This window comes from Leucoraja erinacea, chromosome 7 (assembly GCF_028641065.1).
Source record: "Leucoraja erinacea ecotype New England chromosome 7, Leri_hhj_1, whole genome shotgun sequence".
Lineage (NCBI taxonomy): Eukaryota > Metazoa > Chordata > Chondrichthyes > Rajiformes > Rajidae > Leucoraja > Leucoraja erinaceus.
Window position 1 is genome coordinate 41,432,710 of NC_073383.1, and position 14,388 is coordinate 41,447,097.

Consider the following 14,388-nt stretch of genomic DNA (forward strand, 5'->3'; position numbering starts at 1 on the left):
AATTTCAAAAGAGAGCTGGGATAATCACTTATTACAGGTGCATAAATGTTCGATCAACGTACGACATACTCTCATCCAATTCAAAACATTACATAGACTATATTATTCAAAAACTAAAATAAATAAACTCTTCCCTAATGTCTCACCCATTTGTGATAAATGTCTGTGTCAAGAAGCTACCATAGCGCATTCTTTTGTTTTTTGTACAAAAATACAAAAATTCTGGAATGAAATATTTGACATCTTTACAAAATTAATTAAAATAAAACTGGTACCAAAACCAGAATGGATTATTTTTGGAATATCGGAAGGTAACCCTGAATTAAACGTGTTTCAGAAGAATTTACTCAATTACGGGCTAATAATGGGAAAAAAGCTCATACTTAAATTTTGGAAAAATGCGCCTACACCAACAATAAAAATGTGGATATCAAATATGTTTGAAACACTACATCTGGAAGAGATGAGATTCCTCTTAGCAGGCAAAGCAGACCACTTCCAAAAGACGTGGTCTACGTTTTTGGAACTATTACAAGCATAAGGTGCAATAATAATTTAAAAAAATAAATAAATAAATAAATGAATAAAATGTACCAGGATCTGGCAACGGGGGGTAAAAAAAAACAACAAAACAACAAAAACAGACTTGGTTGGTAGTCCCCTTTCTGCGGAGTTTAATGTTATAATAGAGCGATTGTTTCTCCTTTCTTTTTCCTTCTTTTCTAGGGTCTACTTTCTTTCTTTACTTCCTTCTCTAACTCCTTTTCTAAGGGGCTTTCTTTTCTCAACACTCTCCTGCACCTTCACGACTCTTGCGCACTTTCTTTACTTTCTCTACTTCTATCTTTTTCTTAAAGCTCAAAAAATGAAGCGGTACAAAAAATGTATTAAGACATGTGTTGTGTAGTATTGTAATTTACCGTACTTCTAATAAAAATAAAATTTAAAAAAAAAGTATAGTATCGTGTGTGTAGGAAAGAACTGCAGATGCTGGTTTAAACTGAAGATAGACACAAAAAGCTGGAGTAACTCAACAGGTCAGACAGAATCTCTGGACAAAAGGAAAATATTACGTTTTGGGTTGGGTCTGAAAAAGGTTCCTGCACATCTTTGGAATGTGAAAGGGAACAAGAGCACCCGGAGAAAACCCATGCAATCAAAGGGGAAAGGAGCAAACTCCATACAGACAGCACCCATATTCAGGATCAATTCCGGGTCTCTGGCAATTTTAGGCAGCAACTTTATGGCCAATGCACTGTCCCATAGTCTTGAACTGAATTAAAACATACAGTAGCTGTAAAGGGGGTCATAGCATCACTTAGAGATTTAAGACTGAAAATGGATAGTTTCTTTTTTTTTAGTAACCAATGTTATCAATGTATAATATTTTGTGTGTTCGGGAAAAGGAAGAGGCGGAGACAGTAGGCTGTGGGACAGCTGGGAGGGGAAGGAGGGAGAAAGCAAGGACTACCTGAAATTGGAGAAGCCAATGTTCATACCGCTGGGGTATAAATTACCCAAGTAAAATATGAGGTGCTGTTCCTCCAATTTGCAGTGGGCCTCACTCTGGCCATGGAGGAGGCCCAGGACAGAAGGTCGGATTTGGAATGGGAGGTGGAGTTGAAGTGCTGAGCCACCGGGAGATCAGGTTGGTTATTGCGAACTAAGTGTAGGTGTTGTGCGAAGCGATCGCCAAGCCTGCACTTAGTCTCACTGAGGTTGATCATACGCTGAATAATCCAACCAGAATTTTGTTTGGATGTGGAAAGAAATAATAGAAATTGCAGTCATTGCAACGTGTAAAAGGAGATGAGATACAGTATTGTCATTTTGCTGCATGTCATTGTGGTAAATATCATGTCTTGATTGGTGAATATGTTTAGTTTGTGACTTTATTTGAAGCAGAAATAATATGCGAATGCTTCATTGACCATAATTCTGACTGATAATTACGCACTTCGTCCGAGCACATTATCGCACGTGTCATGCAAGCTGTCTTAAATGATCACCTAAACTGTAATTTGGCAACCTAAAACGCTGCCTAGGTTGCCCGGCTGGCAACAGGGAAAAAAAGTTAAGCGAGAGCCCTGCTAATCCTACTTCCGCAATGTATCATTAAGGAAGACCTATTGCACCATCCTGGACCTGTTTTCTGTTTTCACACTGATGTTTTTGTTTATGCAGTCTTTCTTTTTACTGCATTGCAAAATTTGTGTAACATGTTTTTATGTGTTGGCTGCATCTATGTGCCTGTGATACTGCTGAAAGCAAGATTATCATTGTACATGTACCTCAATGTACTTGTGCATATGACAATAAATTTAATCACCAGTAATCATTTTGCAAAGTAACACAAGCCTGAATCAAGTCCTAAGTACTTATATTATTCCATAATCTGGTCTCCTTGAACTCTAGGGATGATAAATCAGTCTACAGATGCCAGCATCAATCAAGTCAAGTCAATTCAAGTCAAGTTTATTCGTCACATACACATACGAGATGTGCAGTGAAATGAAAAGTGGCAATGCTCGCGAAATTTGTGGAAAAAGACAAACAAACAAACAACCAAACAAACTACAAACAGAATGGAACAGAGTCACTGTTATTTTACATATTAAATTGTTGTCACAATCAAAAAAAGGGTCTGGTCCACAAATATTGTGGGCGGAAAAAAGTTACAAAAAATGCAAACAGCACTTTCAACAAATCAAGTATTAGTTGTACATGTATGTTGTCATGAATGTTGTCCAATATGTGGATTGGTTTAGATTGCAAATAGCACTACAGTGGACAGAGCAAATGGAGTTGCCCTGTCATGTGATAATATTAAATCTTGGAGGCCTGGCCTCAATTTCTGAAGACAGCAAATGGCAAAAACACCAAACAGCACCTACCGTAGCAGACTGTTAGCAGCTGGAACAGTATTGTGATTTAGCAGATGTAAGTCCACACAATAGGAAGGCATTTTGTTGACAGGAGGAAGTCTGGGATAGTTTATTCACAGGGATGTGCAGTGGAAGTGAGTTCCCTAAGTGAGAAGGCGGTTTCACTGGCCTCATGAAAGTCCTTCAGCCTGGAACGAAGGAGATTCTCACAGTCCAGCGGCAACGTTGGCATTGCCCTGACCGGGTCCGTTGCAGGGAAAAAGGGATAAAAAGGGGTCTCCCATGATTTTATTAGCTCTGGACAAAGCCTGATGTATAGTAAAAGTCCCTGGCAGTAGGGGGCAGAGTGAAGAAAACTCTTTCTCATATCTGCGTTCTCACAGGGGGCAACGGAGGCAACGTTGCAGGGATGGAAGGGGGTCTCCCATGATTTTATTAGCTCTGGAGTTGCACCTCCTGATGTATAGTTCCTGCAGGGGGGCGAGTGAAGTTCCCATAGTGCGTTCGGCCGAACGCACTACTCTCTGCAGAGCCTTCTTGTCCTGGGCAGAGCAATTCCCGAACCAGATTGTAATATTTCCGGACAAGATGCTTTCCACAGCCGCTGAGTAGAAGCACTGGAGGATCCTCGGAGATACTCTGAATTTCCTCAATGGCCTGAGGTGGTAAAGGCGCTGCCTTGCCTTACTCACAAGTGCTGCGGCATGTGATGTCCATGTCATATCCTCAGCTCACCCTATCCACAGTATCCCCATTTATCCTCAATGGTGTGTACGTCCTCGGATGATGTGCCCTCCTAAAGTCCATGATCAGCTCCTTTGTTTTTTTGATGCTCAAGAGGAGGCTGTTGTCCTGACACCAGAGTACCAGATCAGCCACCTCCTCCCAGTAAGATCGTTGTCTGAGATCAGGCCCACCACCACAGTGTGATCAGCAAACTTGATTATTGAGTTGGAGCTGAATCTAGCCACACAGTCATGTGTGTACAGGGAGTATAATAGGGGGCTGAGGACGCAACCCTGGGGCAATCCTGTGCTCAGGGTGAGGGACTTCGATGTATTCCCTCCCATCTTGACTACCTGGGGCCTGGCGGTGAGAAAGTCCAGGACCCAGGCACACAGGGAGGTGTTGAGCCCTAATTCCAGTAGTTCTCGGCCAGTCTGGTGGGGACTATCGTGTTGAAGGCTGAACTGTAGTCTATGAACAGCATCCTCACGTAGCCCCCCTTCTGGTTGTCAAGATGAGAGAGAGTGGTGTGCAAAACCTGGGAGACCGCATCGTCCGTGGATCTGTTCGGACGGTATGCGAACTGCAACGGGTCCATGTTGCGAGGGAGGAAGGCGCAGATGTGTTTCTTCACCAGCCTCTCAAAGCATTTCATGACTACACCGGACGGTAGTCATTCAGACAGGCTGGGGAGGCATTTTTGGAACCGGTACAATGATGGATTTTTTGAAGCAGGCAGGGACCACGGACTTGTCCAGGGAGAGGTTGAATATTGTAGTGAGTACCGGAGCTAGCTGTGTAGCACAGGACTTGAGTACTCACCCCGAGATGCCATCAGGGCCTGCAGCTTTCCTCGTGTTCACACGTGTCACAGCTCTCCTCACGTCATGCTCGGACAGCGAGAATGTGTGCACATTCCTCCCTTCAGCTTCGTTAGCCAGCCCGCTGGCGGTATTGTCGATAGTCGGCAGACCTGGGGTGGTGTTGCCCATCTCGAAACGAGCGTAAAAGGAGTTCAGGTCATCAGCTAGGGAGGTGCCGGCACTTGTGGATGAGGGTGGGGTGCTCCGGTAGTTGGTTACAGTCCGTAGCCCCTGCCACAGGCGTCTGGTGTCCTGCTGCTCCATCTGTGACTCCATGTACCTCCTTTTTGCTTCCTTTACCGCCCTTCGCAGTCGGTAGGACTCTACCTTGTAGACGTCCATGTTTCCTGATGCCAGGCCTGAGTTGTAGGCAGCGGTGCGAGCATTCAAGGCAACACGAACGGACCTGTCTACCCAGGGTTTTTGATTCGGAAAGGTGCTTACCCTTACCGTGGGGATGATGTTGTCGTTTATTGTTGCGATGAAGTCCGTGACTGCTTCCGCGAACTCACTGACGTCACTGGAACTTGCTTGGAACATATTCCAGTCGATATCGCTCAGTGTATCTTGCAGCATGGCCTCTGACTGGTCGGACCACCGCTTTACGTCCCTCGTCTCTACCGCTTCCCGAACTATCCTCTGTTTATACTCCGGCAGCAGGAAATTGGCAGCATGGTCAGATTTTCCTAGGGGAGGGAGTGAAACGGCCTTGTAGCCCTTCCTGAACGGAGCAGTGGTCCAATGTTCTTTCCCCCCTGGTGGCACACGTGATGTGTTGGTAGAAGTTCGGCATGACCTTCTTGAGATTTGATTTGATTTTTGGCAATCAGCAATTGCCAGCTCATTTGCTGTCAAATCCTTTATCTGTTCAACTGTTACGTGACTATTCCAATGCTCCCAACTTATCCCATGATATTTTGCAAGAGCGTTATCAACAAAATTTGACATTGAGCCACTTTATTCCAGCTTTTGATTTTTGTTCTAATTATTCCATATGAATATGAATATGTCAATCATTTCTGATAATACAACTCAGAACTCCCCACATTGAGAACTGAGGATCTTCGAATCTGACTCCGAAACAGGGAAAATAAAAGCAAAGTGAGTCATGACAAATTAACAGTTGCTATTTAGTAAAATGGATTTGATAGCACTAGAGAGATTCACTGGAATGATACAGGAACTAAGGAGTTACATCTTTCAGGGGTGACTAAGTAGAACAACATTGAAATGTAGGATGATCCTGATGAGTTTTTCAGGTTCTGAAAAGGTTTATTAAAGTAACCAGATATCTGACTGGGTAGAGTGATCCAAACCTGTGGCTGTAACCATACAATGTCCTAGTCACTAATAAATCCAAGGGAGAGCAAGTAGAAAGCCTCAGAATTGGTTAGACTGTGGAACTTGCCACTAGAAGATATGGTCAAGATAAGTCGAAGAGATACAAATTAAGGGGAAACCTATAAAAGCATTTGGCAGATAGGAATAAAAAAAATTGGTGGGGAATTAGTTTAGTTTATTTTAAGTTTAGTTTTGTGATACAACTCGGAAACAGGCCCTTCGGCCAACCGAGTCCGTGCCAACCAGCAATCCCTGCACACCAACACTATCCACACTAGGGACAATTTACAATTTTACCAAGCCAATTAGCCTACAAACCTGTACGTCTTTGGAGTGTGGGAGGAAACTGGAGCACCTGAAGAAAACCCAAGCTGGTCATGGGGAGAATGTATAAACACCTTACAGACAGAACTTGTAGTCAGGATCGAACTTGGGTCTCTAGCGCTGTAAGGCCGCAACTCTACCGCTGCACCACCGTTGTTATTAATGTTGTGGGGCAGAATGAGAGACAGAAGAATGGGTACATGATAAGAAGTCGGAAAGAATAATACTGCCTCCTTTAATTTACCCAAGGACTACCAGAATGACTAGCTTTATTTTATAATTTACACAAGCGATACAAGCGATCTTACTCTCACAACAGTCAATACACCTGAGTTTCATACAATAGCTAAATACACACCTTCGACGCAAATCTTCTGCCACAGCGGCTCTGCAGCTGAACAGGTATGCTCTCAGTGACTTGAGTTGTTGGCGCAAGCGGAGGACTGTTGCCAATGCATCCACATGTTCGTACAAGCATGGATTATCCTGCTGGATGTCAATGAGTGGCTCTTCCGCGATGTACTCTAGGAACTCTTTTGCTTGTTTCGAAATCTGCAGGAACCAAGAGATTTGAAAATGGCATTAGATATTTATACAATACATCGACCATCGAACAGAGCAGCACAGGAACAGACACTTCGGCCCACAATATATGTGCCGAGCACAATGCCAAATTAAACTAAAGTAATATATGCACACACATGATCCATATCCCTCCATTTGAGCTTGAACCGTGGGAGTGACTTACCATCGCCCGGTGGGGTATCGCCTCAGCGCAGAGGGAGAAGAGGAGGGAAGAGACAGTAACTCTAAGACTTTTGCCTCCATCACAGTGAAGAGGTGCTTGGTGAACTCACTGTGGTGGATGTTAATTTGTGTTTATTGTGTGTTGTTATTATTACATGTATGGCTGCAGGCAACAACATTTCGTTCAGACCGAAAGGTCTGAATGACAAATAAAGGATTCAATTTCATGCATATCCATGTGCCTATTTAAACATCACTCTCATATCTATTTCCACAATTATCTCCGGCAGCACATTCCATATAGTGTAAAAAACTCGCCCCACATACCTCCGTTAAACTTTGCACCTCTCTTATAACATGTTGACATTTACACCCTGGAATAAATGTTTTGTCTACCCTATCAATGCCTCTCACAATTTAATACATTTCTATCAGGTCTTCACACAGCCTCTGATTGTGTAGAAACATAGAAAATAGGTGCAACAGTAGGCCATTCGGCCCTTCGAGCCTGCACCGCCATTCAATATGATCATGGCTGATCATCCAACTCAGTATCCTGTACCTGCTTTCTCTCCATACCCTTTAGCCACAAGGGCCACATCTAACTGCCACTTAAATATAGTCAATGAACTGGCCTCAACTACATTCTGTGGCAGAGAATTCTAGAGATTCACCACTCTCCGTGTAAACAGAGAGTAGAGAAACCAATAAAAGTTTGTCCAACCTCTCGATGTAGCTAATATCCTCTAATTCAGAAATTATTCTGGTAAACCTCTTCTGCACCCTCTGTTCCCCCTGTCGGAGCTATGGGCCTTCAAAGAAGAAAGTCTTGCCATCAACCATACATATTCCAGAAAATTATAGCCAGTGACCCTTGACATCAGTGGTATTGGAGATGATTCTTCAGGTAGAATTTACTCGCATTTAGAAGAAAATAGGCTAATTCGGGACTGTCAACATGGCTTGCTCCAGGGCAGGTCATGTCTAATAAACAAACAAATTTCTTGAAGAGGTGACAAAGGTGATTGATGAGGATAGGCTGTGGATGTTGTCTACATGGACTTTATGTAAAACATAAGATAAGGTCCCTCATGATAGACTGATTTAGAAGATTAAGTGCTTGGGATCCACGGTGATTTGGTAATTTAGAGTCAGAGCTGGCTTACCCATAAAAGACAGGGAGTGGTGGTGGAATGATGGAATTCTGACTGGAGATTTTTGGCCAGTAGTGTTCACAGGATAAGTAATCAGACATCTGCTGCTTGTGACACATATAAATGACTTGGACGAGAATGTAGATGGGCTGATTAATAAATTTGCAGATGACACAAAAATTGGTGGAGTTGCAGACAGTGAAGAAGGCTGTCAAAGGATATAGCACGACGTAGATCAGTTACAGATATGGGCAGAGAAATGGCAGGTAGAGTTTAATCCGAGCCATTGCAAGGTGTTGCACTTTCGGAGGACGAATGGAAGAGGAAAGTATACAGTTAATGGCAAGAACAGCATTGATATTCAGAGGGATCTTGGGAACAGATCCAAGACTCCCGAAAGTGGCAACACAAGTAGATAGAATTGTAAAGACACCATATGGTCCGCTTGCCTGTTTGGTCGGGGTACTGAGTATAAGAGTCAAGAGGTCAAGTTGCAACTTTATAGAACTTTGGCCAGGCTGCATTTGGAGTATTGTGTCCGAGCTTTGGAGAGGGTGCAGAAGAGGTTTACTAGGATACAGCCTGGAATAGGGGGTATTAGCTATAAGGAAAGGCTGGACAAACTTGATTTTTTTTTCAACTGTTGGAGGTTGAGGGGAGACCTGATAGAATTATATGACTAGACCAAGTGGGACCCGTTGGGTTCCGTCCCCTCAACGTAATATTCCACCACTCATCCGTTCCCCCAATGCAATATTTTTCCACGCGGGGTTGCGGGGGGGGGGGGGGGGGGGGCCTGCGGCATCACACACGCACACTAACTACCCCCCCCACACACACACACACACTAACCCCCCCCCTTGATATTTTAATATTATAATTAAGCGCTGCAAGAGAGGGAGGGGAGTAGAGAGGGGGGGGGGTAGAGGGGGGGGGTAGAGAGGGAGGAGGGGGGCGTAGAGAGTGAGGGGGAGGGGGGTTGAGAGGGAGAGAGTGAAGGGGATAGAGAGGGAGGGTAGAGGTAAGGGAGGGGGTAGAGAGGGAGAGGGGCAGAGAGGGAGGGGGGGTAGAGAGGGAGGTGGGGGATAGAGGGGGAGGGCGAGGTGATTGAGAGGGAGAGGGAGGTTAGGGGGAGAGGAGAGGGAGGGTGGAGGTAGGGGAGGGGGATAGAGAGGGAGAGGAAATCGGGGGGGGGGGGGGGTGAGTTGGGGAGAGGGGGAGGATAGAGATTCAGATTCAGATTCAGATTCAATTTTAATTGTCATTGTCAGTGTACAGTACAGAGACAACGAAATGCATTTAGCATCTCCCTTGAAGAGCGACATAGCAAACGATTTGAATTAAAAATAAATAATAAGTGTCCGGGGGGGGGGTGATTGGCAGTCACCGAGGTGCGTTGTTTAGTAGAGTGACAGCCGCCGGAAAGAAGCTGTTCCTCTAGAGGGAGAGGGATAGAGAGGGAGGGAGGTAGAGGGGGCAGGGAGGTTAGAGAGGGAGGGGGTAGAGAGGGTAAAGAGGGAGGGGACGTGAGAGGGAGTGTATACGTTTGAACAACTCTCCCTACCCCTTCTTTCCCTCAATCCCCCTCAACTCACTAGGATCTTTTCCACTCCTCCACTCCCCAAATCCATCCCTCACCTCTTCGAACAGAGCTGATGGAGCTGGGCTTAACGGGTCCGAGCTGAGCGGGGCCAAGCGGAGCCGAGTGTGCGGGGCTGAACAGGTCCCAGCGGGCCGAGCGGGTTGGAGTGCTGGCGTTACCCTCGTAGGGGAAGAGAGGGAGGGTGAAGGGGTAGAGAAGGAGAGGGAGGTGGGAGGGTAGAGGGAGGGGGGTATAGAGGGAGAGGGGCAGAGATGGAGGGGGTTAGAGCGAGGGAGGTAGAGTCGGGGGAGGGAGTGTAGAGATGGAATGGGCGAGGGATCCCAGCGGGGCCAAGCAGGTTGGAGTGACCCTCGAGCGTGCGAGTATATTGTGATATCAGTCCGAATTTTTTTCTTCAAAATGGGTGAGCTTGAAAAACTTTAACTGTTTTTAAAAGATTAGTAACTTGGGAAATATAGGATGAAATATTTATCGCTTCCGGGGGGAAAATGTCAGTAACATTTGTGAAAATGGGAAGGCTGTGGCCTAGCGTTTGGAAGAAGATAGGAATTAAGGAGATTGACAGAAAGCTGACACAACCCTGGCCCACACAGACACAAGAACAAAGGGAAGAGTTTTAATATAATATAGATTATACAAGGCAAAAATAGCATAGACAGTCAGAACCTTTTCCCCAGGGTAGAAAGGTCAAATACTGGAGTGCATAGCTTAAGGTCACCGGGAGAACATTAAAGATAATGTGCAGTATCATAAGAGGCTTGAGGATGGGTTAGAGGCTTTTAGATGGGTACATAAATATGCAGGGAACAAAGAGACAAGGATCAAATGCAGACAGAAGGGATAATTTGGCATCATATTTGGCTATCACGGGCCAAAGGGCCTGTTCTTCCGCTTTACCTGGTCCCTTAACGGAAATAAAATTGCTATCCTTACCTAGCCTAATCTGTATGGGACTAGAGTTCTGGGCCAAAATGCTTACTGTAGACTACCATAGAGTCATACACCAATGATACCAGCCATTACCCCAATAATGCAATCCAACAATCAACAATCCAATTTTTCTTTGTGCATTCCTATCAACTCCACCCTCGAGTTACCTGTCACCCACTTTCATGAGGGGCAATCGATGTCACTCAGTCAGTCACTCATTAATTTAACAGCCAAGTTGTCTCTATAACTGCCCTCTCCATGGATTTTGAATGATTCTTTATTATCACATGTACCAAGGAACAGTGAAATTCTTGTTTATGTGCCTACAGATCGGAAAGATTATTGCTATACATAAGTATAATCCCCAATTAAATACAGAATGCATAGAAACAGCCTACTGAGTTCATATGCAAGAGTCACCAGGTTTTGTAGCCATTTTCAAAGTCCCAGCTGCAGCTGGCCATAAAGGCCCGATGCAGCCATGGCCATGATCTGGATCATCCCACGAACCGTCGTCCATCTCTTCACAAGGCTATCTTCAGCTTTTGTGCCCCGGGCACCAACTGCAGCCGACCTTGAGGGTGCAGAAGGTAGGACCAACGGTTTTTCTTAACGGACCCTTTTCATGCATCCGCCACTGACTCCCTCCACCCCCCTCTCCGGTTCCCGGTCCTCAGGGACAAGCAGGAGCAGGGCTCAGCATATTCCCAGTCCAGGCAGGTTCCCGGTTCCGCGGCATGCGAGCCAAGCCTGCTGCGAGGTATGGCAGTGGCGAGCGGCCTGTCGGGAGCTCGGGCTGCTATGCAAACTCGGTATAAAAAAGTATCGCAGGGCAATTAACTATGAGCGACCAAAGATGACCATGCCAACACAATCTACCTCAAGTAACTTAAAAAAAAATTCAACCTAAATGCAACTAGTTTCAGTTATCAGGCATGGCATAGTTGGTAAGTCTGACCTCAGAGGTCATAGGTTCAAGATCTATTCAGAAATGAGCACAAATCCAGATGAAATTGAAGAGGAAAGTAATTCTGAGCTCAGAATTGTCATTTTCTTGATGCATTAGACTGAGCATAATCTGATCTGACTATCCAATGGGACTATCTCCACATATCCACATAATCCACATCTTTCATACCAAATTCAAGAAATAAACGATTACCTGGACAATGTGAAACATGGCAGAGTGAAAGCTAACTGCATCGTGCCTTGCAAAAATAGCTAGTATGGAAAATATGTCATCACTAACCATATTACCATAGCACATACAAAAGAACAGCTGCCATTTCATTCACTGGAACTGTGACTTTATTTCAGAAAATACTTCTGGCTGTAAAGGACTTCTGAATGTTCTAACATCTTATGTGTGGACCTCATTTTAAAGTTCAATTCTCTTGTTTCCAACAATGCTTGGATATTTAATATTACTCATTTTACAGAGGTATGCCTTTGTATTTTAAAATTACTTCACTGACTGTTGTAAACTGCATAGAGGCTGCCAAAGGAAATAAATGTTCCATTCACATTGTGAGGGAGTGCAAAACAAGTTTCACAAGATCATGGTGCTGATTTCATCTCTTTTATGAGAATGACAAAGGTCCGGAAGTTATAAACTAGAATAGTTCAGTAGGTATACTCACTGAACAAATTTTATAACACCCTTTGATAACGTACAGGTTTAAAAGAAAAAGTAAACCCGTGACCAGATAGACCACTAATGTAGAAGGTATGTAACTGCATGGAGTCAGAATAGACAATGTCTAAAGACATTGTCTACCCGAGATGTTACCTGCCCATTTTCCTCCACAGATGTTGCCTGACATGCTCAAGATTCCAGCATCTGCGCTCTCGGGTCTCCAGAATAGGTAACCTCCTCATGGACACTTACAGGGCATCTGTAATTGGACTTAGCATTTAGGATTAGGGATCCAAAACTCAGTAAGGACTTGCGATTTGAGTGCCATCAATAATAGTTTGTGCTTATCAAACACATGTCCAAGGTGGATAATGGTGGGTGAGAGCCACAGGGGAAAAATTTCAAGACTTGGAGCATAAGCAATGAAAATTGATAGTCAGTGTATGTTTGTCAAGATTGTTCAACTTCTAAATTCAACTTTTTCTTCCCTTTATAAAACTCTGCTCAGGATTTTTACTGTAGAGATCCTATTTACAAAACATCCTCGTTTTGGCCCTGTCCACAAAGCACAACTGTGGCTAAGAATGCTCCTCACCTGCACAGCACAAACAGATTATTCAGCCCAATGGGTCTAGCCCGTGTTTACGCTCTACACAAGTTTCCTGCCAACCCTTGCAACTTATCCTTCCCATTTCTTTGACATGGTTTGCTAATCATCCAGTGTATTTGTAGGCCTTTTTGAGCACATTGTTAATGGTACGTCTCCAGGGTTCCTGGCTATCTGACAATACAGGAAAGATATGGAAGACTGCAGCCATGAGCTTAGTATTGGATTTGAGGTCTTAATATCAACACACTTTTCTTCAATTACTCAATTATCCTGGCACAATGCAAATTTTCATCATGAACCTGTACCTTTGGTGAGAGGTTGGTCTCAAAGTATGGAGGGTGTGGTTATACATCTTTATTTGCTGAGGGTGGGAGGTGGGCTGTGTTTTGCGTGGTAGGCAAAGGTTAATAAAATACCTTTTCCTAAGGTATATTATAATGCAAATACGATTCCCTCGTAAACTTAACTGAATGAACTAACAAAGACCTGGCACTCAGCCTCAGGGTGTGTACAAACACATGTTGTTTGCAAACTGTCGCTCAATGTTTGCGGTCAGGGTGACCCTAGCAGATTAATTGGCCACTGTAAATTCCCTTCAGGTGGTAGGACAAATTTGAAGCAGTTGACTGGCATGCAAGAGCGAATAGGGACATAAATGGGTCTAGGGTGGAGGTGAGGTTTTCCATTCATTGTGAAGATTACCACAGGCAACCTGTTGGAGGTGAGGTGCAACACTGCACTGAGGAATATAATGAGTTGAAGCAATATCTTTAACTCCATTCTACAGTGGTTTGGGGTCTTTGAAAGCTCTTTTTAGAATTACAATATGCATGTCATTCAGTAGTACATGTAGAATGGAGACGAATTTCTGAGTGCAGCCAAAATTGAGGATTCACCAAAATCTGCCTTTGATGACAGGGTTAAATGCTTCCTTGGCGTCAAAAAAAGCTATGAGCAGTGGTCGATGAACCCAGAGCAGCGGCTCCCTGAATGTCCTAAGGCTTGAATTCATGCCATATTTTAGCAATTCCATCTGGTTCAGTGTACTTATTGTTTTTCAGCCTACGCATGGCTTTTCCAGGCTCTTGTATGACAAGTATTCCAGGCTGAGGTATGACAAGTGTGTTGTGGAACATCGTCAAGGATGCATGTCACAGATAAACCGATGAGTAGATCTTTGAATTGCTCCTGCCAGAGGCCCCTATCTCCCACTCCTTAAAATGCTCTCATAGGATAATGTGATAGGAGCAGAATTAGGCCATTCGGCCCATCAAGTCTACTCCATCATTCAATCATGGCTGATCAATCTCTCCTAACTCTGTTCTCCTTCCTTCTCCCCATAACCTTTGACACCTGTACTAACCAAGAATCTATCTATCTCTGCCTTAAATATATCCACTGACTTGGCCTCCACAGCCTTTTGTGGCAAAGAATTACACAGATTCATCACCCTCTGACTAAAGAAATTTCTCCTCATCTCCTTCTTAAAGGAACATCCTTTAATTCTGAGGCTATGACCTCTGATCCGACTATCCCACTAGTGGAACATCCTCTCCACATCCACTTTAT

General features: G+C 44.2%; 1 protein-coding gene across 2 annotated transcripts in view; it reads right to left on the reverse strand.

The window, feature by feature from the left end:
- Nucleotides 1-14,388, reverse strand: part of plekhm3 (pleckstrin homology domain containing, family M, member 3) — a 130,351-nt gene that overhangs the window by 49,830 nt on the left and 66,133 nt on the right. For both annotated transcript variants that reach the window (XM_055638349.1, XM_055638350.1), the window contains one exon: nt 6,498-6,691. In XM_055638349.1, coding sequence (XP_055494324.1) covers nt 6,498-6,691 — 194 coding nt within the window. The remainder of the gene's footprint in view (nt 1-6,497; nt 6,692-14,388) is intronic.